The following is a 23,847-nucleotide window of genomic DNA, read 5'->3' on the forward strand; positions in this document are numbered from 1 at the left end:
CCTATAGAATCCATTTACCCCCCTATAGAACCCGTTTCCCCCACCCCATAGCCCCGTTTGTCCCCTATGATCCCATTACCCCCTATAGAACCCATTTACCCCTTATAGAACCCAATTACCCCCCTATAGAACCCAATTAACCTCTGTAGAAACCCTTTGCCCCCTATAAAACTAATATACTCCCCTATAGAATCCATTTACCCCATATTGAACCCATTTACCCCTATAGTACCCAATTACCCCTTATAGAACCCATTTATCCCCCTATAGAACCCATTTACCCCTTATAGAACCCATTTACCCCCCTATAGAATCCACTTACCCCTTATAGAACCCATTACCCCCCCATAGAACCGAATTAGCCACTGTAGAACCCAATTACCCCCCTGTAGAACCCATTTGCACCCTATAGAACCCATTCCCCCCTTATAGCCCCATTACCCCCTATAGCCCCATTACCCCTATACCCCCTATATCCCCATTGTCCCCTATAGCCCCATTACCCCCTATATCCCCATTACCCCTATAGCCACCCTATATCCCCCATACCGATGTCGGACTCCGGTCAGAGCCCTGCCCCCGGCGGGCGGCGCCGCTGGACCCGGGACAAGGAACCGGAGGGGGGCGGAGAGCGACGGGTAGGCGGGGCCTAGGGGAGGGGCGTGGCTTAGGGGAGGGGCGGGGCTAAAGGAGGGGGCTCTGATTGGCTGGGGGCAGGAGGAGGGGGCGGGGCTACGGGTGGGCGCTGTGACTGGCTGGGGGCAACAGGGGGAGGGGCTTAAGGAGGGGGCTGTGATTGGCTGGGGGCAAGAGGGGGAGGGGCTAAAGGAGGGGGCTGTGATTGGCTGGGGGTAGGTGGAGGGGGAGGGGCTTAAGGAGGGGGCTGTGATTGGCTGGGAGGCAACGGGGGCGTGGCTACGGGGGGGCGCTGTGATTGGCTGGTGGAGCCAGGAGAGGGAGGGGCTAAAGGAGTGGGCTCTGATTGGCTTTGGGGACAACAGGGGGCGGGGCTTTGGGAGGGTGATTGACAAGGGGAGGGGCTAAGGAGGGAAGGGGCGTGGCCTCGCTGACCCCGCCCCCTTGTCACGTGGCAGGAGGCGGGGGAGGAGCCTGCGGGGCTGATGCAGAAGACCCCGATCATCCTGGCCAAGCCCCCTGGGGAGCGGGTGAGAGCCCATAGAGACCTATGGGAGCCTATAGAGAACCTATAGACACCTATAGCTACCCAAAGACACCTATAGAGACCCTATAGATAACCTATAGACACCTGTAGATACCCATATATACCCTATAGACACTTATAGATACCCATAGATACTCTATAGACACCCTATAGATACCCGTAGATATCCTATAGACACCCATAGATACCCATACATACCCTACAGACACCTATAGATACCCTATAATCTATAGACACCTATAAATACCTATAGATACCCTATAGACACCCATAGATAACCATACATACCCTATAGACACCTATAGATACCCAATAGGCATTCTATAGCTACTCTATAGATACATACCCTATATATATTCCCCATAGGTACCCCATAGATACCCCATAGCCACCAACAGGCAGCCTACAGATACGCCATAGATACCCATGCATACCCCATAAATACCCTATAGATGCCCAATACAGCCCTGTAGATCCCCTATAGAGCCCTATAGATCACTATAGATCCCCTATAGAGCCCTATAGATCACTATAGATGCCCTATAGAACCCTAAAGACCGCCCATTGACTGCTATAGACCCCCATAGCCCCCCTATAGACCCCCATAGCCCCTGATAGACCCCTATAGACACCCATAGAAACCTCATAGACCACTATAGGCCCCATAGACCCCATAACCTATAGACCCCCATAGAAACCCCATAGACCCCCATAGCAACCCTATAGACCTACATATCCCCCTATAGACCCCATAGCCCCCCTATAGCCCCCCCATACCCCCCCCACTAACCCCCTCCCCCCCCCCAGGCACAACCGAAGGCGGGGCCAGGTCCGGCCCCGCCCCCTCCGGCCCCGCCCATCCTGCTGATGAAGGCGCGGGGGGGGGCGGGGCCGGGGGAGGAGTCCGCGCGCGGAGGGGGCGTGGCCGGAGGCGCCGGGGGGGAGGGGCCAGCGCAGGCCCCGCCCCGCGAGAGGGAGGGGGGGCCACGACCCACCCAACCTGTGTATCAACTGCATGGGAGGGGGCTGGGACCCCCCGGAAACATGGAGGGTGAGAGGGGGAGGGGCTAAGGGGTGGGAGGGGCTAATGGGGTGGGGGGGCTATGGGGGTGGGAGGGGCTTGGGGTGGGAGGGGCTATGGGGTGGGAGGGGCTATGGGGTGGGAGGGGCTAAGGGGGTGGGAGGGGCCAGGGGGAGGGGCTATAGGGGTGGGAGGGGCCAATGGGGTGGGAGGGGTTATGGGGGTGGGAGGGGCTATGGGGGTGGGGGGGCTATGGGGGATGGGAGGGGCTAAGGGGGTGGGAGGGGCTAATGGGGTGGGAGGGGCTATGGGGGTGGGAGGGGCTATGGGGGTGGGAGGGGCCAATGGGGTGGGAGGGGCTATGGGGGTGGGAGGGGCTGGGACCCCCCGGAAACATGGAGGGTGAGAGGGGGAGGGGCTATGGGGTGGGAGGGGCCAATGGGGTGGGAGGGGCCAAGGGGAGTGGGAGGGGCTATGGGGTGGGAGGGGCCAATGGGATGGGAGGGGCTATGTGTGTGGGAGGGGCTATGGGGTGGGAGGGGCTATGGGGTGGGAGGGGCTAAGGGGTGGGAGGGGCTACGGGGTGGGAGGGGCTAAGGGGGTGGGAGGGGCCAATGGGGTGGGAGGGGCTATGGGGTGGGAGGGGCTAATTGGTGGGAGGGGCTAAGGGGGTGGGAGGGGCTAAGGGGGTGGGAGGGGCTAAGGGGGTGGGAGGGGCTTGGGGTGGGAGGGGCTAAGGGGGAGGGAGGGGCCAAGGGAGAATGGGGGGGGCTAAGGAGGTGGGAGGAGTCAATGGGCATGGGAGGGGCCAAGGGGGTGGGAGGGGCTTGGGGTGGGAGGGGCTAAGGGGTGGGAGGGGCTAAGGGGGTGGGAGGGGCTAAGGGGGTGGGAGGGGCTGATGGGGTGGGGTTATGGGGGGGAGGGGCTATGGGGTGGGAGGGGGCTGGGACCCCCTGGAAACATGGAGGGTGAGATGGGGAGGGGCTATGGGGTGGGAGGGGCTAAGGGGGTGGGAGGGGCTTGGGGTGGGAGGGGCTATGGGGGTGGGAGGGGCCAATGGGGTGGGAGGGGCTATGGGGGTGGGAGGGGCCAATGGGGTGGGAGGGGGCTGGGACCCCCCGGAAACATGGAGGGTGAGAGGGGAGGGGCTATGGGGTGGGAGGGGCTAAGGGGGTGGGAGGGGCCAATGGGGTGGGAGGGGCTATGGGGGTGGGAGGGGCTATGGGGGTGGGAGGGGCTATGGGGGTGGGAGGGGCTATAGGGGTGGGAGGGGCTATGGGGTGGGAAGGTCTAAGGGGGTGGGAGGGGCTATGGGGGTGGGAGGGGCTATGGGGTGGGAGGGGCCAATGTGAGTGGGAGGGGCCAATGGGGGTGGGAGGAGCTAAGGGAGAATGGGAGGGGCTATGGAGGGTGGGAGGGGCTAAGGGGGTGTCCATATATGGGGTAGAAGGGTTGGGGCTAATGGTGTCCATATATGGAAGTGGGAGGAGCTAATGGTGTCTATATGGGGGGGTGTTAAATGTGTCCATATATGGGGTAGGGGTAAAGAAGGGGGTGGGACTAAGGGGCTGTGGGAGGGGCTTAGCACAGAGCAGGGCACAGAGGAGGCTGGGCTGAGGCAGGGCTCCATATATGGGTATGGACGGAGGGGGCGTGTCCAACCCTGGCCCCGCCCCCTCAGCCGTCGCTGGCCAATCACGGCTGGCGGCGCCGGAGAAGATGAAAACCAGTATCAAACTGGTGGATGAGCAGATGAACTGGTGCGACAGTGCCCTGGAGGTGAGGGGCGGGGCTTGAGGCAGGGGGCGGGGCCAGAGCAAGGGGGCGGGGCTATAACAATGGGGCGGGGCTTGGGGTAAAGGGGCGGAGTTTAGGGGCAAAGGGGGTCATTGGATAGAGAGGAGGGGGTTGGAAAGGGGGAGGGGCTTGGGGCAAAGGGGCGGGGTTTATGGTAATGAGATGTGGAAGGGGGCGGGGTTGAGGTGAAGGGGGCGGGGCTTGGAGCCAATGGGAGGGGCTTGAACGAAGGTGGGGGCTTGAAGTGAAGGGGTGGGTGGTGGAAAGGGGCGGGGCTTAAAGGGGGAGGGGTTTGAAGTGAATGGGAGGGGCTTATGGTGTAGGGGGCGTGGCTTGGAGTGTGGGGGTGGTGCAAGGGGGTGGGGTTAAGGCCTCAAGGGGGCGGGGCTTAGGCAGTAAAGTGGGAGGGGGTTTAGGCTAGGGGGGCGTGGTTTAGACTCATAGGGGGCGTGGCTTAGGCCCCTATGGGGTCCTATTTAGGCTCCATAGGTGGTGGGTTTAGGCACCAAAGGGGGCGTGGTTTGGACACTAAAGGGGGCGTGGCTTAGGCGTTAAAGGGGGCGGGGCTTAGGTACCTAATGGGCACTATTGATGCTCCATAGGGGCTGGGGTTTGGCTTTAAAGGGGGCGGGGCTTGGTAGCTAAAGGGGGCGTGGCTTTGACTCCTAGGGGTCGTGGTTTAGGCTCCATAGGGGCTGGGGTTTAGGCACTAAAGGGGGCGTGGTTTTGGCATTAAAGGGGGCGGGGCTTATGCGTTAAAGGGGGCGTGGCTTATGTACATAGGGGACTCTATTTAGGCTCTATAGAGGCTGAGTTTAAGTCACCAAAGGGGGCGGAGCTTATGCATCAAAGGGGGCGTGGTTTGGACATTAAAGGGGCGGGGTCTAGGACCCAAAGGGGCGGGGCCAGGGCCGTGTCTGAGGCTGTGATTGGTCAGTTCCTGCTGGAGCAGACGGATGTGTTGGTGGTTGGGGCCATGGGGCTGCAGGGAACAGGGAAGTCAACTCTGCTCTCGCTGCTGGCAGCCAATCAACCTGATGAGGACCCAAGGTATGGGGCTATGGGGCAGCTATGGGGCTATGGGGCAGCTGTGGGGCAGCTGTGGGGCTGGGATGGGGCTATGGGGTCTATGGGGATCTATGGGGCAGCTGTGGGGCAGCTGTGGGGCTGGGATGGGTCTGTGGGGTGCTATGGGACTGGGATGGGTCTATGGGGATGTATGGGGCTGGGATGGGTCTATGGGGTGCTATGGGACTGGGATGGGTCTATGGGGATGTATGGGGCTGGGATGGGTCTGTGGGGTGCTATGGGGCTGGGATGGGTCTATGGGGATCTATGGGGTGCTATGGGGCAGCTATGGGGCTGGGATGGGACTATGGGGTGCTATGGGGCTGGGTTGTGTCTATGGGGTGCTATGGGGCTTGGTTGTCTCTATGGGGATCTAAGGGGTGCTATGGGGTCTATGGGTCTGGGTTGCGTCTATGGGGATCTATGGGGCTGGGATGTGTCTATGAGGATCTATGGGGTGCTATGGGGCTGGGTTGTGTCTATGGGTCTCAATGGGTCCCTGTGGGTCTCTATGGGTCCCTATGGGTCTCAATGGGGTCTCTGTGGGTCCCTATGGGTCTCAATGGGGTCTCTATGGGTCCCCTAGGTCCTTCGTGTTCCGGCCCCAGGGCCCGGAGCTCCGGGAACGAGGGGGGAGTCAGACTGGAGGCATTGACTTCTTCATCACCCAGGAACGTGTCGTCTTCCTCGACACACAGGTACCAATGGGATCATTGATAGTGTTAATTACCCCTAATGAGGTCATTAATAATGCTAATTAGTGCTAACGAGGTCATTGATAGTGTTAATGAGGTTATTAATAGCGTTAATTAATGCTAATGTGGTCACTAATAGCACTAATGGGGTCATTAATAACGTTAATTAGCAGTAATGAGGTCATTAATAGTGTTAATGAGGTCATTAATAGCGTGAATTAGGGCTAATGTGGTCATTAATAGCGCTAATGGATCATTAATAACCTTAGTTACTCCTAATGAGGTCATTGATAGCGTTTATGAGGTCATTAATAGCGTTAATTAGTGATAATGCAGTCATTAATAGCGCTAATGAGGTCTGTTAATAGCGTTAATTACCCCTAATGAGGTCATTAATAACGGCAATTAGCGCTAATGATGTCATTAATAGCCCTAATAACCCCTTGTTAGCACTAATGATCTCATTAATAGCTTTAATAGTTCTTAATTAGCACTAATAAGTTCGTTAATAGCCCTAATAACCCTTCATTAACCTCTAATGAGCTCATTAATATTCCTAATAATCCCTCATTTGCGCTAATGAGCTCATTAATAGCCCTAATAACCTTTCATTATCCTCTAATGAGCTCATTAATAGCCCTAATAACCCCTCATTAGCCCTAATGACCTCATTAATTACAGCCTCTCCTGAGCCCAGCACTGCTCGATCACCTCATCAATAACGACCGGAAGCTGCCCCCCGAGTATGGGCTGCCCCACACATACATTGAGATGCAGGTCAGCCATTAACGAGCTTCATTAGCCATTAATTAGTGCTCATTAGGGTTAATGGGGGAATGGGTGTCAATGGGGATCAATGGGAGCAATGGGTGTCAATGGGTATCAATGGGTGTCAATGGGCATCAATGGGTGTCAATGGGTATCAATGGGTATCAATGGGTATCAATGGGCGTCAATGGGCGTCAATGGGTATCAATGGGTGTCAATGGGCGTCAATGGGTATCAATGTGTATCAATGGGCGTCAATGGGTATCAATGGGTGTCAGTGGGCGTCAATGGGCGTCAATGGGTATCAATGGGTTTCAATGGGTATCAATGGGCATCAATGGGTATCAATGGGCATCAATGGGTATCAATGGGTATCAATGGGTATCAAAGGGTGTCAATGGGTATCAATGGGCGTCAGTGGGTATCAATGGGCATCAATGGGTATCAATGGGCGTCAATGGGTATCAATGGGTATCAATAGGCATCAATGGGTATCAATGGGCATCAATGGGTGTCAATGGGCGTCTGAGGATCAATGGGTGTCAATGGGTATCAATGGGCGTCAATGGGTATCAATGGGTATCAATGGGTGTCAATGGGTATCAATGGGTGTCAATGGGTATCAATGGGGTCAATGGGTGTCAATGGGTGTCAATGGGCATCAATGGGTGTCAGTGGGTATCAATGGGCGTCAATGGGTATCAATGGGTATCAATGGGTGTCAATGGGCATCAATGGGTGTCAATGGGTGTCAATGGGTATCAATGGGGTCAATGGGTGTCAATGGGTGTCAATGGGCATCAATGGGTGTCAGTGGGTATCAATGGGCGTCAATGGGTATCAATGGTTATCAATGGGAGTCAATGGGTATCAATGGGTATCAATGGGCATTAGGGTGGGTGCTGACCTCCCTCCCGCCCCACACGTGTGGGGCAGTCTCTGCAGATCGCAGCGTTCCTGTTCACCGTGTGCCATGTGGTGCTGCTGGTGCAGGATTGGTTCACAGACCTCGGCCTCTACCGGTGCCCGCGCCCCATAGAGACCTATAGAGACCTATAGAGACCCATAGAGACACATAGAGACCCATAGAGACCCATAGAGACACATAGAGACCATAGAGACACATAGAGACCCATAGAGACCCCATAGAGACCCATAGAGACCCATAGAGACACATAGAGACACAGAGACACATAGAGACCCTATAGAGACCCATAGAGACCCATAGAGACACATAGAGACCCATAGAGACCCATAGAGACACATAGAGACCATAGAGACTCATAGAGACACATAGAGACCCATAGAGACACATAGAGACCATAGAGACACATAGAGACACATAGAGACACATAGAGACCCCATAGAGACCCATAGAGACCCATAGAGACACATAGAGACACAGAGACACATAGAGACCCTATAGAGACCCATAGAGACCCATAGAGACCCATAGAGACACATAGAGACCCATAGAGACACATAGAGACACATAGAGACACATAGAGACCTATAGAGACACATAGAGACAGATAGAGACCATAGAGACACAGAGACACATAGAGACCTATAGAGACCCATAGAGACACATAGAGACACATAGAGACCCATAGAGAGAGACACATAGAGACCCCATAGAGACCCCATAGAGACACATAAATCTGTATAGACACCCTGTAGACCCCTATAGACCCTTATACCCTTCATATCCTCTATAGTCCCCATAGACTCCTATAGCCCCCATTACTCCCATTACCCCATTACCCCCATTACCCCCATTGCCCCCATTACCCCCATTACCCCATTACCCCCATTACCCCCATTACCCCCATTGCCCCCATTACCCCCATTACCCCATTACCCCATTGATCCTATAGCCCCTATAGGGTCTCTGCCCCACAGGTTCCTGCAGACAGCTGAGATGGTGAAACCTTCGACCCCCTCCCCTGGGCACGAGCCCAGTGCTGGCACCGAGGAGCCCTCTGAGTACTACCCACACCTGGGTGAGCCCCATAGAGACACATAGAGACACATAGGGACACATAGGGACCCCATAGAGACCCCATAGAGATCCATAGAGACCCATAGAGACCCCATAGAGACCCATAGAGTCCCATACAGACACCATAGAGACCCACTGAGCCCCATAGAGCTCCATAGAGACCCATAGAGACCCATAGAGCTCCATAGAGACCCATAGAGCCCCATAGAGACCCCATAGAGACCCCATAGAGCCCCATAGAGACCCCATAGAGACCCCATAGAGCCCCATAGCGACCCCATAGAGACCCATAGACACCCCATAGAGCCCCCATAGAGACCCCATAGAGACCCATAGACACCCGATAGAGCCCCCATAGAGACCCCATAGTGCCCCATAGAGACCCATAGAGACCCATAGAGACCCATAGAGACCCATAGAGACCCATAAGTCCCCCCCCACAGTGTTCGTACAGACCAGAGCTGGTCCCGGCTCCTTCCGGCCCCGTCGGCTCCGGCAGATGCAGCAGCTCCTGCAGCGACTGATGGCTCATTCCCACCTCAAGTACCGAGGTGGGTCAATGGGGGTCAATGGGGATCAATGGGGATCAATGGGGATCAATGGGGATCAATGGGAGTCAATGGGGGTCAATGGGGGTCAATGGGAGTCAATGGGGGTCAATGGGATGATGGCTCATTCCCACCTCAAGTACCGCAGTGGGTCCATGGGGGGCAATGGGGATCAATGGGGGTCAATGGGGATCAATGGGGATCAATGGGGGTCAATGGGGATCAATGGGGGTCAATGGGGATCAATGGGGATCAATGGGGATCAATGGGGATCAATGGGTGTCAATGGGGATCAATGGGTGTCAATGGGGGTCAATGGGGATCAATGGGGATCAATGGGGATCAATGGGTGTCAATGGGGGTCAATGGGGATCAATGGGGATCAATGGGTGTCAATGGGGATCAATGGGTGTCAATGGGGGTCAATGGGGATCAATGGGGATCAATGGGGGTCAATGGGGATCAATGGGGATCAATGGGGGTCAATGGGGGTCAATGGCATCAATGGGGGTCAATGGGATGATGGCTCATTCCCACCTCAAGTACCGCGGTGGGTCCATGGGGGTCAATGGGGATCAATGGGGATCAATGGGAGTCAATGGGGGTCAATGGGGGTCAATGGGGATCAATGGGTGTCAATGGGGATCAATGGGTGTCAATGGGTGTCAATGGGGATCAATGGGTGTCAATGGGGGGCAATGTGAGTCAATGGGATCAATGAGAGTCAATGGGGATCAATGGGGATCAATGGGAGTCAGTGGGGATCAATGGGGATCAATGGGGATCAATGGGTGTCAATGGGGATCAATGGGGATCAATGGGTGTCAATGGGGATCAATGGGATCAATGGGGATCAATGGGTATCAATGGGTATCAATGGGTGTCAATGGGATCAATGGGTGTCAATGGGGATCAATGGGATGATGGCTCATTCCCACCTCAAGTACCACGGTGGGTCCATGGGGGTCAATGGGGATCAATGGGTGTCAATGGGATCAATGGGATCAATGGGGGGCAATGGGGATCAATGGGGATCAATGGTGATCAATGGGGGCAATGGGGATCAATGGGGTCTCTATAGGTCCCTATAGGCCCCATTGCCCCCATAGGGTCCCTGTGCCCCCGGGAGGTCATCCCAGGGCTCCCTGAGGGTCCCCCCGAGTCTGACGTTAACCTGTTCCTGCTGCCGCCTATGGAGGTGGATGAGGAGCCCCCCCCCCGACCTGGTGAGACCCTATGGACACTTATAGACCCCTATGGATCCCTATAGACCCCTATAGAACCCTATGGACCCCTATAGACCCCTATAGAACCCTATGGATCCCTATGGATCTATAGACCCCTATAGACCCCTATATATCCATATAGAACCCTATGGACCCCTATAGAACCCTATGGACCCCTATGGACACCTATAGATCCATATGGATCCCTATAGACCTCTTTGGACCCCTATAGATCCATATAGATTGCTATAGACCTCTATGGATCCATATATATTCCTGTAGACCCCTATGGACCCCTATTGACCCCTATAGATCCATATGGATCCCTATAGACCCCTATGGACCCCTATAGACCCCTATGGACCCCTATAGACAACTATAGACCCCTACAGATTCCTATGGATCCCTATAGACCCCTGTAGATCCCTATACACCCGGTGGACCCCTATAGACCCTTATAGACTCCTCTAGACCTCTATAGATCCCTATAGACCCCAATGGTCTCCTATAAGCCCCTATAGACCTCTATACACCCCTATAGACTGCCCTGACTCCTTCCCACCTCCCATCCCAATGGGCAGGGGGCGTGGCCACGGGTGGGGGCGTGGCCAGAACGCAGGGGGCGTGGCCACGGGTGGGGGCGTGGCCAGAACACAGGGGGCGTGGCCTCAGCCCAGCAGCTCCTCCCACCCAGCTCCCCTATAGCCCATTCCCATTGCATCCCATTGTATCCCATTGCATCCTATTGCATCCTATTGCATCCCATTGTATCCCATTGCATCCTATTGCATCCCAGTGTATCCCATTGCATCCTATTGCATCCTATTGCATCCCATTGTATCCCATTGCATCCTATTGCATCCCAGTGTATCCCATTGTATCCCATTGCATCCTATTGCATCCCAGTGTATCCCATTGCATCCTATTGCATCCCAGTGTATCCCAGTCCATCCCAGTCCATCCCATTACATCCTATTGTATCCCAGTCCATCCCAGTCCATCCCAGTCCCATCCCAGTCTCTCCCATTCCAGGCTCCTCGCCCCTATTCCCACTCCTGCCCCCATTCCGGGGCCATGGATCCTTTGGGACCCTCCTATCCCGGCTGCGGGGTCGGATCCTGGCGGCAGCGAGAGCACAGATATCCCATAGCCTATTGACGGAGAGGAACTGGGAAGGATGGGATGGGAATGGGATGGGAATGGGATGGGATGGGATGGGGATGGGAATGGGATGGGGATGGGATGGGGATGGGATGGGGATGGGATGGGGATGGGATGGGAATGGGATGGGATGGGATGGGGATGGGGATGGGATGGGGATGGGATGGGGATGGGATGGGATGGGGATGGGATGGGGATGGGATGGGATGGGATGGGGATGGGATGGGGATGGGATGGGATGGGATGGGGATGGGATGGGATGGGATGGGGATGGGATGGGATGGGGATGGGATGGGATGGGGATGGGATGGGATGGGATGGGGATGGGATGGGGATGGGATGGGGATGGGATGGGGATGGGATGGGATGGGATGGGATGGGATGGGGATGGGATGGGATGGGATGGGGATGGGATGGGATGGGGATGGGATGGGATGGGATGGGATGGGGATGGGATGGGGATGGGGATGGGATGGGGATGGGATGGGATGGGATGGGGATGGGATGGGATGGGATGGGGATGGGATGGGATGGGGATGGGATGGGATGGGGATGGGATGGGATGGGATGGGGATGGGATGGGGATGGGATGGGGATGGGATGGGGATGGGATGGGATGGGATGGGATGGGATGGGGATGGGGATGGGATGGGATGGGGATGGGATGGGATGGGATGGGGATGGGATGGGGATGGGATGGGATGGGGATGGGGATGGACTGGTCTATACTGGGAGGGCACTGGCATGGAACTGGTGGGGGATGGGTTACAATGGGAGGGGATTTAGGAGCACTGGGATGTCCTATACTGCTCCATACCAGACCATACTGGTCCATACTGGTCTATGCCAGTCCATACTGGTCCATACTGGTGTGTACTGGTCTATACTGGTCCCTACTGGTCCCACAGGTTCCATTATGCCGCCCGCATCTGGGATGGGGTCAAGAAGTCCTCGGCCCTGGCTGAGTATGGGCGGCTGCTGGGCTGAGGCCACGCCCCCTCCACGTGACCACGCCCCCTGAGGCCACGCCCCCTTCCCCATTGATGCCGTTGAACTGAGGCCACGCCCCCTCTCCCATTGACGCCAATGGGTTGAGGCCACGCCCCCTGGCATTGGCCACGCCCCCTCCGTTGGCTCCGCCCCCTTGGGCAATAAAGGCGCTTTGAGCCCCCCCCAATGCGTCTCAATGGGCACTAATTGGAGGGGTTTGGGTGTAATTAGGGGCCTATAGGGGGTAATGGGGGGTTATAGGGGTGAGACCCATAGAGACCCATAGAGAGCCTATAGAGATCCATAGGGACCCATAGAGAGCCTATAGAGACCCACAGAGACCTATAGGACCCCATGGAGACCCTATAGACATCCCATAGAGACCCTATAAAGACCCATAGAGAGCCTATAGAGACCCATAAGGTCCCATAGAGACCCCATAGAGACCCATAGAGACCCTATAGAGACCTATAGAGAGCCTATAGAGACCCATAAGGTCCCATAGAGACCCCATAGAGACCCATAGAGACCCTATAAAGACCCATAGAGACCCTATAAAGACCCATAGAGAGCCTATAGAGACCCATAAGGTCCCATAGAGACCCCATAGAGACCCATAGAGACCCTATAAAGACCCATAGAGACCCTATAAAGACCCATAGAGACCCTATAGAGACCTATAGAGAGCCTATAGAGACCTATAGACAGCATAGAGACCCATACAGCCCCATAGAATCCTATAGACAAATAGAGACCCATAGGGACCTGTAGGAACCCATAGAGCCCCATAGAAACCTATAGACACATAGAGACCCTTAAGGACCCATAGGGACCCATAGAGACCGATAGAGCCCTATAGATCCCTATAGAAACACTGCGCATGCGCCCCAACAACCCGCGCAAACCCCTTTACCCCTCCCCTTTACCATAGAGCCCGGCGGACTCTGCGCAGCGCGCCTCCCTCCCCCTCCCACTGCGCATGCGCCCCCCCCATCCCCATGCGCACCTACCATAGAGCTGGCGCAGAGCGCCCACCCTTTATAGCCCCCTCACTTCCGCTCCGCCTCAGTCGCCGCTTCCGGTGCGGCGGCAATGGCGGAGGTGCAGCTGCTCCGCGTCCTGGCCGTGTCCAGCGAGGATCCGGTAACGGGGCCTGGGCCGGAAATGGGGGGGGGGGAGGGACTCGGTTCCGGTTCCGGTCCTGTTACCGGTTCTGGTTCCGTTACCGGTTCTCGTTCTGTTACCGGTTCCATTACTGGTTCCTGTCCCGTTACCAGTTCCGGTCCCGTTTCCGGTTCTGATACTGTTTCCGGTTCCGTTACCGGTTCCTGTTCCCGTTTCCGGTCCCGTTACCGGTCACGTTTCCGGTTCCTGTCCCATTACCGGTTCCTGTTCCCGTTACCGGTTCTACTCCCGTTACCGGTTCCGGTCCCTTTACCGGTTCCGGTTCCTGTCCCATTTGCGTTACCGGTACCGGTTCCCGTTTCCGTTTCCTGTCCCGTTACCGGTTCTGTTTCCGGTTCCGGTTCCATTACCGGTTCCTGTCCTGTTTCCGGTCCCGTTTCCTGTCCCATTACCGGTTCCTGTCCCATTACCGGTTCCAATCCAGTTTCCGGTTCCGGTCCCGTTACCGGTTCTGATCCTGTTACCGGTTCTGGTCCCATTTCCGGTTCCTGTCCCATTTCCGGTTCCGGTCTCGTTACCTGTTCCGCTTCCGTTACCGGTTCTGATCCTATTACCGGTTCCGGTCCCATTTCCGGTTCCTGTTCCGGTTACCGGTTCTGTTTCCGTTTCCGGTCCCATTACCGGTCCCGTTACCGGTTTTTATTCCGGTTCCGGTCCGTTACCGGTTCCGGTCCCATTTCCGGTTCCTGTTCCCATTTCCGGTTCCGGTCCCATTTCCGTTTCCGGTCCGTTCCCTCTCTGTCCCCCCAGCAACACCCAGCCCGGAACCTGCTACATCCGGATGCCGGCGGCAGGTGGATGGGAGCGAAGGGAGAGACACAGATCAGTGTGGAGCTGGAGGTCAATGGGGCCTATGGGGACATATGGGCTCTATAGGGGACATATGGGGTCTATAGGGCTGAATGGGGTCCCTGTGTGTTCTATAGGGGGTAATGGGGTCCCTGTGTGTTCTATAGGGGGTAATGGGGTCCCTGTGTGTTCTATAGGGGGTTAATGGGGTCCCTGTGTGTTCTATAGGGGTCCCTGTGTGTTCTATAGGGGGTTAATGGGGTCCCTGTGTGTTCTATAGGGGTCCCTGTGTGTTCTATAGGGGGTTAATGGGGTCCCTGTGTGTTCTATAGGGGGTTAATGGGGTGTCTGTGTGTTCTATAGGGGGTTAAGGGGGTCCCTGTGTGTTCTATAGGGGGATATGGGGGGTCTATGGGTCCTATAGGGGTTAATGGGGTCCCTGTGTGTTCTATAGGGGGTTAATGGGGTCCCTGTGTCCTCTATATGGGTCCCTGTGTGTTCTATAGGGTGTTAATGGGGTCCCTGTGTGTTCTATAGGGGTTAATGGGGTCCCTGTGTGTTCTATAGGGGGTTAATGGGGTCCCTGTGTCCTCTATATGGGTCCCTGTGTGTTCTATAGGGTGTTAATGGGGTCCCTGTGTGTTCTATAGGGGTTAATGGGGTCCCTGTGTGTTCTATAGGGGTCCCTGTGTGTTCTATAGGGGTTAATGGGGTCCCTGTGTGTTCTATAGGGGGTTAATGGGGTCCCTGTGTGTTCTATGGGGGTTAATGGGGTCCCTGTGTGTTCTATAGGGGGTTAATGGGGTCCCTGTGTGTTCTATAGGGGGTTAATGGGGTCCCTGTGTGTTCTATAGGGGGTTAATGGGGTCCCTTTGTCTCCCCTCTATGTACCCCTATGTACTGCTGTATAGCTATCTATGTACCGCTATACTCCCATACCCCCTATACCCCCTATACCTCCCATAGCCCCATAGTGCCCCATACCCCCCATACCCCTATACCCCCCATACCCCCCATACCCCCTATACCCCCCATAGCCCCTATCGCCCCATTGTGCCCCATAGCCCCATAGCTGCCCCATACCCCCCATATCCCCCATATACCCTATACCCCCCATACCCCCAAACTGCCCCATACTGCCCCATAGCCCCACAGTGCCCCATACCCCCCATAGCCCCATACCCCCTATACCCCCCATAGCCCCCATACCCCCCATACCCCCCATAGCCCCATACCCCCCATAGCTGCCCCACACCCTGTTCTCCCCCCAGCTCCCCCCAGGGCAGCGGCTCCAGCGGCTCCTCATTGGCAACAATGGCTCTGCCTTCGTCGAGGCCCTTGTGGGCACCCAGGGAGGGGATGGCTTCCAGGTGAGACCATAGGGACATATAGGGACCTATAGAGATCCTATAGAGACCCATAGAGACACATAGAGATCCTATAGAGACCTATAGAGAGCCTATAGGGACTTATAGAGACCTATAGAGATCCTATAGAGACCTATAGAGAGCCTATAGGGACTTATAGAGACCTATAGAGATCCTATAGAGACCTATAGAGAGCCTATAGGGACTTATAGAGACCTATAGAGATCCTATAGAGAGCTATAGATCCCATATAGGAAGCCATAGCCACCACAGTATAAGCTCTATGTAACCCTTATTGAACCCCTATATATCCCTTATGTAACCCCCATACATCCCCTATAGACCCCTATACATCCTCTATAGACTCCTATACAAACCCTATACATCCCGTATATACCCCTATACAGTCCTATAGACCCCCATACATCCCCTATAGACCCCTATGTAACCCCTATACAACCCCTATAGACCCCCATACGTCTCCTATAGACCACCATACATCCCCTATAGACCCCTATAGACCCCTATGTCACCCCTATGCATCCCCTATAGACCCCCATACATCCCTATACATCCTCTATTGACTCCTATACAACCCCTATACATTCCCTATATACCCCAATACAACTCCTATAGACCCCTATACAACCCCTATAGACCCCTGTAGATACCTATAGACCCCCATACATCCCCTATAGACCCCTATATAACCCCTATACATCCCCTATAGACCCCTATATGACCCCTATATAACCCCTATAGACCCCTATACATCCCCTATAGACCCCCATACATCCCCCATACAACCACTATATAACCCCTATATAACCCTATACATCGCCTATAGACCCCTATAGACCCTATATAACCCTATACACCCCTATAGACCCCTATAGACCCCCATACATCCCCCATACAACCCCTATATAACCCCTATATAACCCTATACATCCCCTATAGACCCCTATCTAACCCTACCCACCCCCCAGGTGCTGCTGCCCACAGCTGCCTTCATGACCCCCCGCGAGAGCCGGCAGGGGGCGGAGCCTCGGAGGGGGCGGAGCTTCGGGCCCGAGGCCCTGGTGAAGGGCACCCTGGGGGGGGGATGGGACCGACTGCGCCTGGTCTGCACCCAGCCCTATAGCCAGGTGAGCTGTGGGGATAGAGGGGTATATGGGGGTTATATAGGGTTATATAGGGGGATATAGGGGTTATATGGGGGCTATAGGGGTTATAGGGGGATATAGGGGTTATATGGGGGCTATAGGGTTATATGGGGGCTATAGGGGTTATATGGGGTCTATAGGGGTTATATGGGGGCTATAGGGATCTGCAGCCAGCCCTATAGCCAGGTGAGCTATGGGGCTAGAGGGGTATATAGGGGTTATATAGGGGTCTATAGGGGTTATATGGGGGCTATAGGGGTTATATGTGGGTCTATATGGTTTATATGGGGGCTATAGCGTTATATAGGGGTCTGCAGCCAGCCCTATAGCCAGGTGAGCTATGGGGCTAGAGGGGTATATGGGGGTTATAGGGTTATATAGGGGTCTATAGGGGTTATATGGGGGCTATAGGGGTTTTATGGGGGCTATAGCGTTATATAAGGGTCTGCACCCAGCCCTATAACCAGGTGAGCTATGGGGCTAGAGTGGTATATAGGGGTTATATGGGGGCTATAGGGGTTATATGTGGGTCTATAGGGGTTTTATGGGGGCTATAGGGGTCTGCACCCAGCCCTATAGCCAGGTGAGCTATGGGGCTAGAGGGGTATATAGGGGTTTATAGGGGTTATATGGTGGTCTATAGGGGTTATATGGGGGCTATAGGGGTTATAGGGGTCTATAGGGGTTATATGGGGGCTATAGGGGTCTGCAGCCAGCCCTATAGCCAGGTGAGCCTATGGGGCTATAGGGTTATATAGGGGTCTATAGGGGTTTTATAGGGGCCTATAGGGGTTATATGGGTTATATGTGTGTCTATAGGGGTTATAGGGGTCTATAGGGGCTATATGGGGGCTATAGGGGTTATATGGGGTCTATAGGGTTATATGTGGGTCTATAGGGGTTATAGGGTCTCTGTCCCCCCAGGAACGTCCCTTTGGTCTCTCCTATGTTCGTCTCTTCGCCCCCTCCGAGGATGCAGCTCCTGCTGAGACCAAGGTGAGTGACCCATAGAGACCATAGAGACCCATAGAGACCATAGAGACCCTATAGAGACCCATAGAGACAGATAGAGACCCATAGAGCCCCATAGATACCCATAGATACCCCATAGAGACCCCATAGAGCCCCATAGAGACCCATAGAGACCCATAGAGCCCCATAGAGACCCATAAAGACTTCATAGAGACCCACAGAGACCATAGAGATCATAGAGACCCCATAGAGTCCCATAGAGACCCCATAGAGACCCCATAGAGACCCATAGAGACCCATAGAGACCCATATCCCCCCATAGCCCCCACACTGACCCCCCTCCCCCCCCAGGTTCGCCGCTTGGGCCCCTTCACCCTCCGCGAGGGGGGGGGGCCCCTCCCCCCTGCGCCCCCCCGGGGCCCTCTTCTACCAGCGCCCCCCCTCCCCCACAGGTAAGACCCCCCCCCATTGTGGGCGTGGCCTCGCTCGAAGGGGGCGTGGCCTCTTTAAGCCCCTCCCCCTTCCCCCCCAGCCCCCCCCAAGGCCCCTCCCCCTGGCCCCACGTATGCAGATGCCGCCCTCAAGGCCAGCGCTGGCTCCGCCCCCAAGCCTCGGGTAAGCCCCGCCCCCCTTAAGCCCCTCCCATCCCCTTAAGCCCCGCCCCCTTTAAGCCCCGCCCCCTTCCTCTTCCAGCCCCCCAAGCGCCGCCCCTCCCCTCCCCCCCCCCCACCCCCTCCACAACCAATGGGACGCCTCGGAAGAAGCCCCGCCCCTCTCCGCCTCAAGCCACGCCCCCTCCCTCGGAGGCCACGCCCCCCCCGGACGCCATCTTGGCCGGGGTGGTCGTGGCCCTCAGTGGCTACCAGAACCCCCTTCGTGGCCAATTGCGAGCGGCCGCGGTTGCCATGGGAGCAGAGTACAGCCCTGATTGGACGCCGCGGTGCACGCACCTCGTGTAAGCCCCGCCCCCCTCCTGGCCACGCCCCCTGCTGGCCCCTCCCCTCGCTCCTCCCTTAGTGCCCCCTCCCCTTGCTCCACCCTTAGCCCCGCCCCTTTGCGCTTTAGCCACGCCCCTTCCTCCCTCTTTAGCCCCTCCCCTTTTACCTCCTCCCTTCCCCTTTAGCCCCTCCCCTTCATCTTAGCCCCGCCCCCTTTCTATTTAACCACGCCCCTTCCTCCATCTATAGCCCCTCCCCCTCATCTTAGCCCCGCCCCTTTACTCTTTAACCACGCCCCTTTCTCCTTCTTTAGCCCCTCCCCTTTTAGCCCCCCCTTCCCCTTCAGCCCCGCCCCTTTCTTACCTCTTAGCCCCGCCCCTTTCCTGTCTTAGCCCCACCCCTTTACTCTTTGACCCCTCCTATTTAGCCCCTCCCCTATCTCCTTTATAGCCCCGCCCCTTCCCTTAGCCCCTCCCCTTTGTCCTCCCCCTTTAGCCCCTCCCCTTCTCCCCTTTAGCCCCTCCCATTCCCCCTCTTAGCTCCTCCCCTTTCCCTATAGCTCCACCCCATAGCCCCATTTAGCTCCGCCCCTTTCCCCATAGCCCCTCCCCTTCATTCTTAGCCCCTCCCCTTAGTCCTATACCTCTTTAGCCCCTCCCTATCTGCATTAACCACACCCCTTCCCCTTAACCACGCCCCCTTAGCCACGCCCCTTTCTCCTTTAGCCCCACCCCTTCTCTTTAGCCCCCCCATATCCCCCTCTTAGCTCCACCCCTTTTATCCCTCCCCTTTGCTTTTAGCCCCGCCCCTTCCCCATCCATTAACCCCTCCCCTATTTACATAACCCCGCCCCCTTACCCTCCTAAGCCCCGCCCCTTTAACCCCCTTTGTCCCCTCCCCCTTTAGCTCCGCCTTCCCCCGCACCCCTAAGGCCGCTCGGGCCCGAGCTATGGGGGGGGTCGTGGTGAGCCCTGATTGGATCTGGGACTGCCGGAGGCGGGGCCAGCGCCTGCCCTGCCGCACGTGAGCGCAAGCCCCGCCCCCTTCCTCTAAGCCACGCCCCCATTGGCTAAGCCACGCCTCCTGTCCCTAAACCCTATCCAAAGACCCATAGGACATGAATGGGCTGCATAAGCCCCACCCCCTGGGGATAAACCACGCCCCCTATTGGCTAAGCCCCGCCCCTTATTGGTTAAAGCACGCCCCCTATTGGCCAAGCCACGCCCCCATTGTCTAAGCCCCGCCCCCTGTCTCTAAACCCACCCCAAACCCTATAGGATATGAATAGGCTGCCAAAGCCCCGCCCCCATTGCCTAAACCACGCCCCCTATTGGCTAAGCCACGCCCCCTGTCTCTAAATGCTACCCTATGGGACCTGAATGGGCAGCAGAAGCCCCGCCCCTATTGACTAAGCCACGCCCCCATTGGCTAAGCCCCTCCTCCATTGACTAAGCCACGCCCCCTGTCTCTAAACCCTACCCTATGGGACCTGAATGGGCAGCATAAGCCCCGCCCCCTATAGAATAAAGCTCGCCCCCTATTGGCTGAGGCCCCTGCTAAGCTCCGCCCCCCACCCCAGGTACCTCTTGGATGGCTCCGCCTCCTCCGGCAGCGAAGGGGAGGAGCCTGATGAGGCCACACCCCCTCCAGACCCCGCCCCTCACGTGACCACAGGTAAGCCCCGCCCCCTCCCTCCTCCATTGGAGTCTTAAAGGGGCCACAGCCCCAATTCGCTCCCATCCAATCCCATTGCAGGAAGTGATTCGGGTGATGAGAGCGACCAATCAGAGCCGTGAGTGTTGGGGGGTGCCCCTCCCCCCTTCCCCCCGCCCCTCCCCCCCCCCCCCTCTGATCCATCCCATTCCATAGGGATGATCCCTATGGAGGCTCCACTGAGGAGAACAGTGAGGAGGAGGAGGAGGAGGAAGAGCCCATCCCCCCCTTGCCTGGTGAGTCTGGGGTATACTGGGATATACTGGGGGCAACCCATTATAACCCTATTATAAACCATTATAACCCATTATAACCCCATTATACCCCATTATAACCCCATTATACCCCATTATAACCCCATTATACTCCATTATAACCCTCTTATAACCTCATTTAAACCCTCATTATAACTCATTATACCCCATTATATCCCATTATAACCCCATTATAACCCCACTATCGCCCATTATAACTCATTATAGCCCCTTATAACCCATTGTACCCCATTATAACCCTTTTATAACCATTATAACCCATTGTACCCCATTATAACCCCATTATAACCCATTGTACCCCATTATAACCCCATTATAACCCATTATACCCCATTATGGACCATTATAACCCCATTATAACTCCATTATACCCCATTATACCCCATTATAATCCCATTGTACCCCATAGTAACCCCATTATAACCCATTAAAACTCCATTATACCCCTTATATCCCCATTATAACCCATTATCCCCCATTATAACCCTATTAGACCCCATTATACCCCATTATAATCCCATTGTACCCCATTGTAATCTCATTATAACCCATTATAACTCCATTATACCCCTTATAGCTCCATTATACCCCCATTACACCCCATTATACCCCATTATACCCCCATTACACCCCATTATACCCCATTATACCCCCATTACACCCCATTATAACCCCATTACACCCCATTATACCCCATTATAACCCCATTATACCCCATTATACCCCATTATAACCCCATCATACCCCCATTACCCCCCATTATACCCCCATTATAACCCCATTACACCCCATTATAACCCCATTATACCCCATTATAACCCATTATAACCCCATTACACCCCATTATAACCCCATTATACCCCATTATACCCCATTATACCCCCATTATACCCCCATTATACCCCCATTACACCCCATTACACCCCATTACACCCCATTATACCCCCATTATACCCCATTATAACCCTTTGTGCCCCTCCCCCTTGGCAGACTTCTTCCGGGGCCTCTCGTTCCTATTGGCTGGCAGCTTCCCGGAGGGGGAGGGGCGGCAGCTGCGGCGTCTGGTGATTGCCTTTGGGGGGTGAGTGGGGCCAGACTGGTCCAGACTGGTTTGTACTGGGTTATGATGGGGTTTAATGGGGTTATAATGGGGTTTAGTGGGGTTATAATGGGTTGTAATGAGGTATAATGGGGTATAATGGGGTCTAATGGGGTTATAATGGGTTATAATGGGGTATAATGGGGTATAATGGGGTCTAATGGGGTTATAATGGGGTATAATGGGATATAATGGGGTTATAATGGGTTATAATGGGGTTATAATGGGTTATAATGGGATATAATGGGATTATAATGGGTTATAATGGGGTATAATGATTTATAATGGGGTTATAATAGGTTATAATGCGGTATAATGGGTTATAATGGGGTTATAATGGGTTATAATGTGGTTATAATGATGTATAATGGGTTATAATGGGACATAATGGGGTTACAATGGGTTATAATGAGGTATAATGGGATTACAATGGGTTATAATGGGGTATAATGATTTATAATGGGGTTATAATGGGTTATAATGCAGTATAATGGGTTATAATGCGGTATAATGGGTTATAATGGGGTTATAATGGGTTATAATGTGGTTATAATGATGTATAATGGGTTATAATGGGACATAATGGGGTTATAATGGGTTATAATGAGGTATAATGGGATTACAATGGGTTATAATGGGGTATAATGATTTATAATGGGGTTATAATGGGTTATAATGTGGTTATAATCATGTATAATGGGTTATAATGGGACATAATGGGGTTATAATGGGTTATAATGAGGTATAATGGGATTATAGTGGGTTATTATGGGGTATAATTATTTATAATGGGGTTATAGTGGGTTATAATGGTTTACTATGGGATATAATGAGTTATAATGGGGTATATTATGGCTTTATTATGGCTGTGTCCTGGTTGATGTCATGCTATAACCTGGATCAGAGTGCTTTGTATTGCCTTGTGCCCCTTTATACTGGTCCATATTGGTCTATAATGGTTCATAATGGTCCATACCGGTCTGTACTGGTCCATACTGGTCTATACTGGTGCAGGACCCTGGCCCCCTCCATGAACGCCTCAGTGACCCACGTGGTGACAGCCCAAGGCTGGGACGAGACCTTCGACCAGGTGGGGGCGTGGCTTAACCCGATGGGGGCGGGGCTTAATGGAAGGGGCGTGGCCTGACCTCTAAGCCCCGCCCCCACAGGCGCTGGAGCTCCGCCCCTCGCTGACCATCGTGCGTCCCCATTGGCTGCTGCGCTGTGGGGAGCAGCTGCGCCCCCTGCCGGCCCAGCCCTACGCCGTGGTGCCGACCGACGTGTGACGTCATCACGCTGCCCCCCCCATGACCCCCCCCCCCCCACTTCGGTTTTGAGGTGAATTAAAGCGATTTTGGGTAATTTCATGGGTGTAAAGGGGGGTCCATGTTGTTAGAGGGGTGGTGCTGCTTTAAGGGCATCGTAGTGAGCCCATTGCCCCTTTAAAGCCATTGCCCCTTTAAGACATTACCCCTTTAAGTCCATTGCCCATTAAAGGCTATTGCCCCTTTAAGCCCCATGCCCCTTTAAGGGTATTTCCCCTTTAAGCTATTCCCCCTTTAAGGCTATTGCCCTTTAAGGTTGCCCCTTTAAAACCATTGCCCCTTTAAGCCCCTTGCTCCTTTAAGCCATTGGCCCTTTAATGTCATTGCCCCTTTAAGTCTATTGCCCCTTTAATATCGTTCCCCCTTTAAGGCTATTGCCCTTTAAGGTCATTGCCTCTAAACCATTGCCCCTTTAAGCCCCTTGCCCCTTTAAAGTCATTGCCCCTTTAAGCCCATTGCCCCTTTAAGGCTATTGCCCTTTAAGGTTGTAGCCCCTTTAAGCCATTGCCCCTTTAAGGTTATTGCCCCTTTAAGCTATTGCCCCTTTAAGGTTGTTACC

The 23,847-nt window shown here is 54.7% G+C and overlaps 2 protein-coding genes across 2 annotated transcripts; both read left to right on the forward strand.

Moving 5' to 3' along the window:
• The first annotated feature begins 510 nt into the window (after window positions 1–510).
• On the forward strand, window positions 511–12,482 carry SMG9 (SMG9 nonsense mediated mRNA decay factor). The gene is made up of 13 exons (XM_034072317.1): window positions 511–638; window positions 1,095–1,166; window positions 1,991–2,234; window positions 3,886–3,983; window positions 4,939–5,051; window positions 5,656–5,767; window positions 6,446–6,541; window positions 7,469–7,554; window positions 8,435–8,535; window positions 8,978–9,085; window positions 10,192–10,308; window positions 11,341–11,479; window positions 12,378–12,482. The coding sequence occupies exons 1-13, from the start codon at window positions 552–554 to the stop codon at window positions 12,454–12,456; spliced, it is 1,452 nt and encodes a 483-aa protein (XP_033928208.1). The 5' UTR covers window positions 511–551; the 3' UTR covers window positions 12,457–12,482.
• A 973-nt stretch (window positions 12,483–13,455) lies between these two features.
• Window positions 13,456–23,271, forward strand: XRCC1 (X-ray repair cross complementing 1). The gene is made up of 15 exons (XM_034072285.1): window positions 13,456–13,602; window positions 14,395–14,484; window positions 15,705–15,803; window positions 16,790–16,948; window positions 17,891–17,962; window positions 18,290–18,390; window positions 18,471–18,553; window positions 18,632–18,893; window positions 19,783–19,899; window positions 20,456–20,550; window positions 20,632–20,668; window positions 20,746–20,825; window positions 21,855–21,945; window positions 22,978–23,053; window positions 23,133–23,271. Exons 1-15 carry the CDS (start codon window positions 13,552–13,554, stop codon window positions 23,247–23,249), a joined length of 1,530 nt encoding a protein of 509 aa, XP_033928176.1. The 5' UTR covers window positions 13,456–13,551; the 3' UTR covers window positions 23,250–23,271.
• Window positions 23,272–23,847: the final 576 nt, after the last annotated feature.

Source organism: Melopsittacus undulatus, chromosome 26, assembly GCF_012275295.1.
Source record: "Melopsittacus undulatus isolate bMelUnd1 chromosome 26, bMelUnd1.mat.Z, whole genome shotgun sequence".
Classification (NCBI taxonomy): domain Eukaryota; kingdom Metazoa; phylum Chordata; class Aves; order Psittaciformes; family Psittaculidae; genus Melopsittacus; species Melopsittacus undulatus.

Coding starts and splice junctions, on each gene's coding strand:
- SMG9 (XM_034072317.1), top strand. CDS start 552: ATGTCGGACTCCGGTCAGAGCCCTGCCCCCGGCGGGCGGCGCCGCTGG. Junction 1,167..1,990: donor CCAAGCCCCCTGGGGAGCGG/GTGAGAGCCCAT, acceptor CCCCCCCCCCAG/GCACAACCGAAGGCGGGGCC. Junction 2,235..3,885: donor ACCCCCCGGAAACATGGAGG/GTGAGAGGGGGA, acceptor CCGCCCCCTCAG/CCGTCGCTGGCCAATCACGG.
- XRCC1 (XM_034072285.1), top strand. CDS start 13,552: ATGGCGGAGGTGCAGCTGCTCCGCGTCCTGGCCGTGTCCAGCGAGGAT. Junction 19,900..20,455: donor CAGCGCCTGCCCTGCCGCAC/GTGAGCGCAAGC, acceptor CCCCCACCCCAG/GTACCTCTTGGATGGCTCCG. Junction 20,826..21,854: donor GCCCATCCCCCCCTTGCCTG/GTGAGTCTGGGG, acceptor CCCCCTTGGCAG/ACTTCTTCCGGGGCCTCTCG.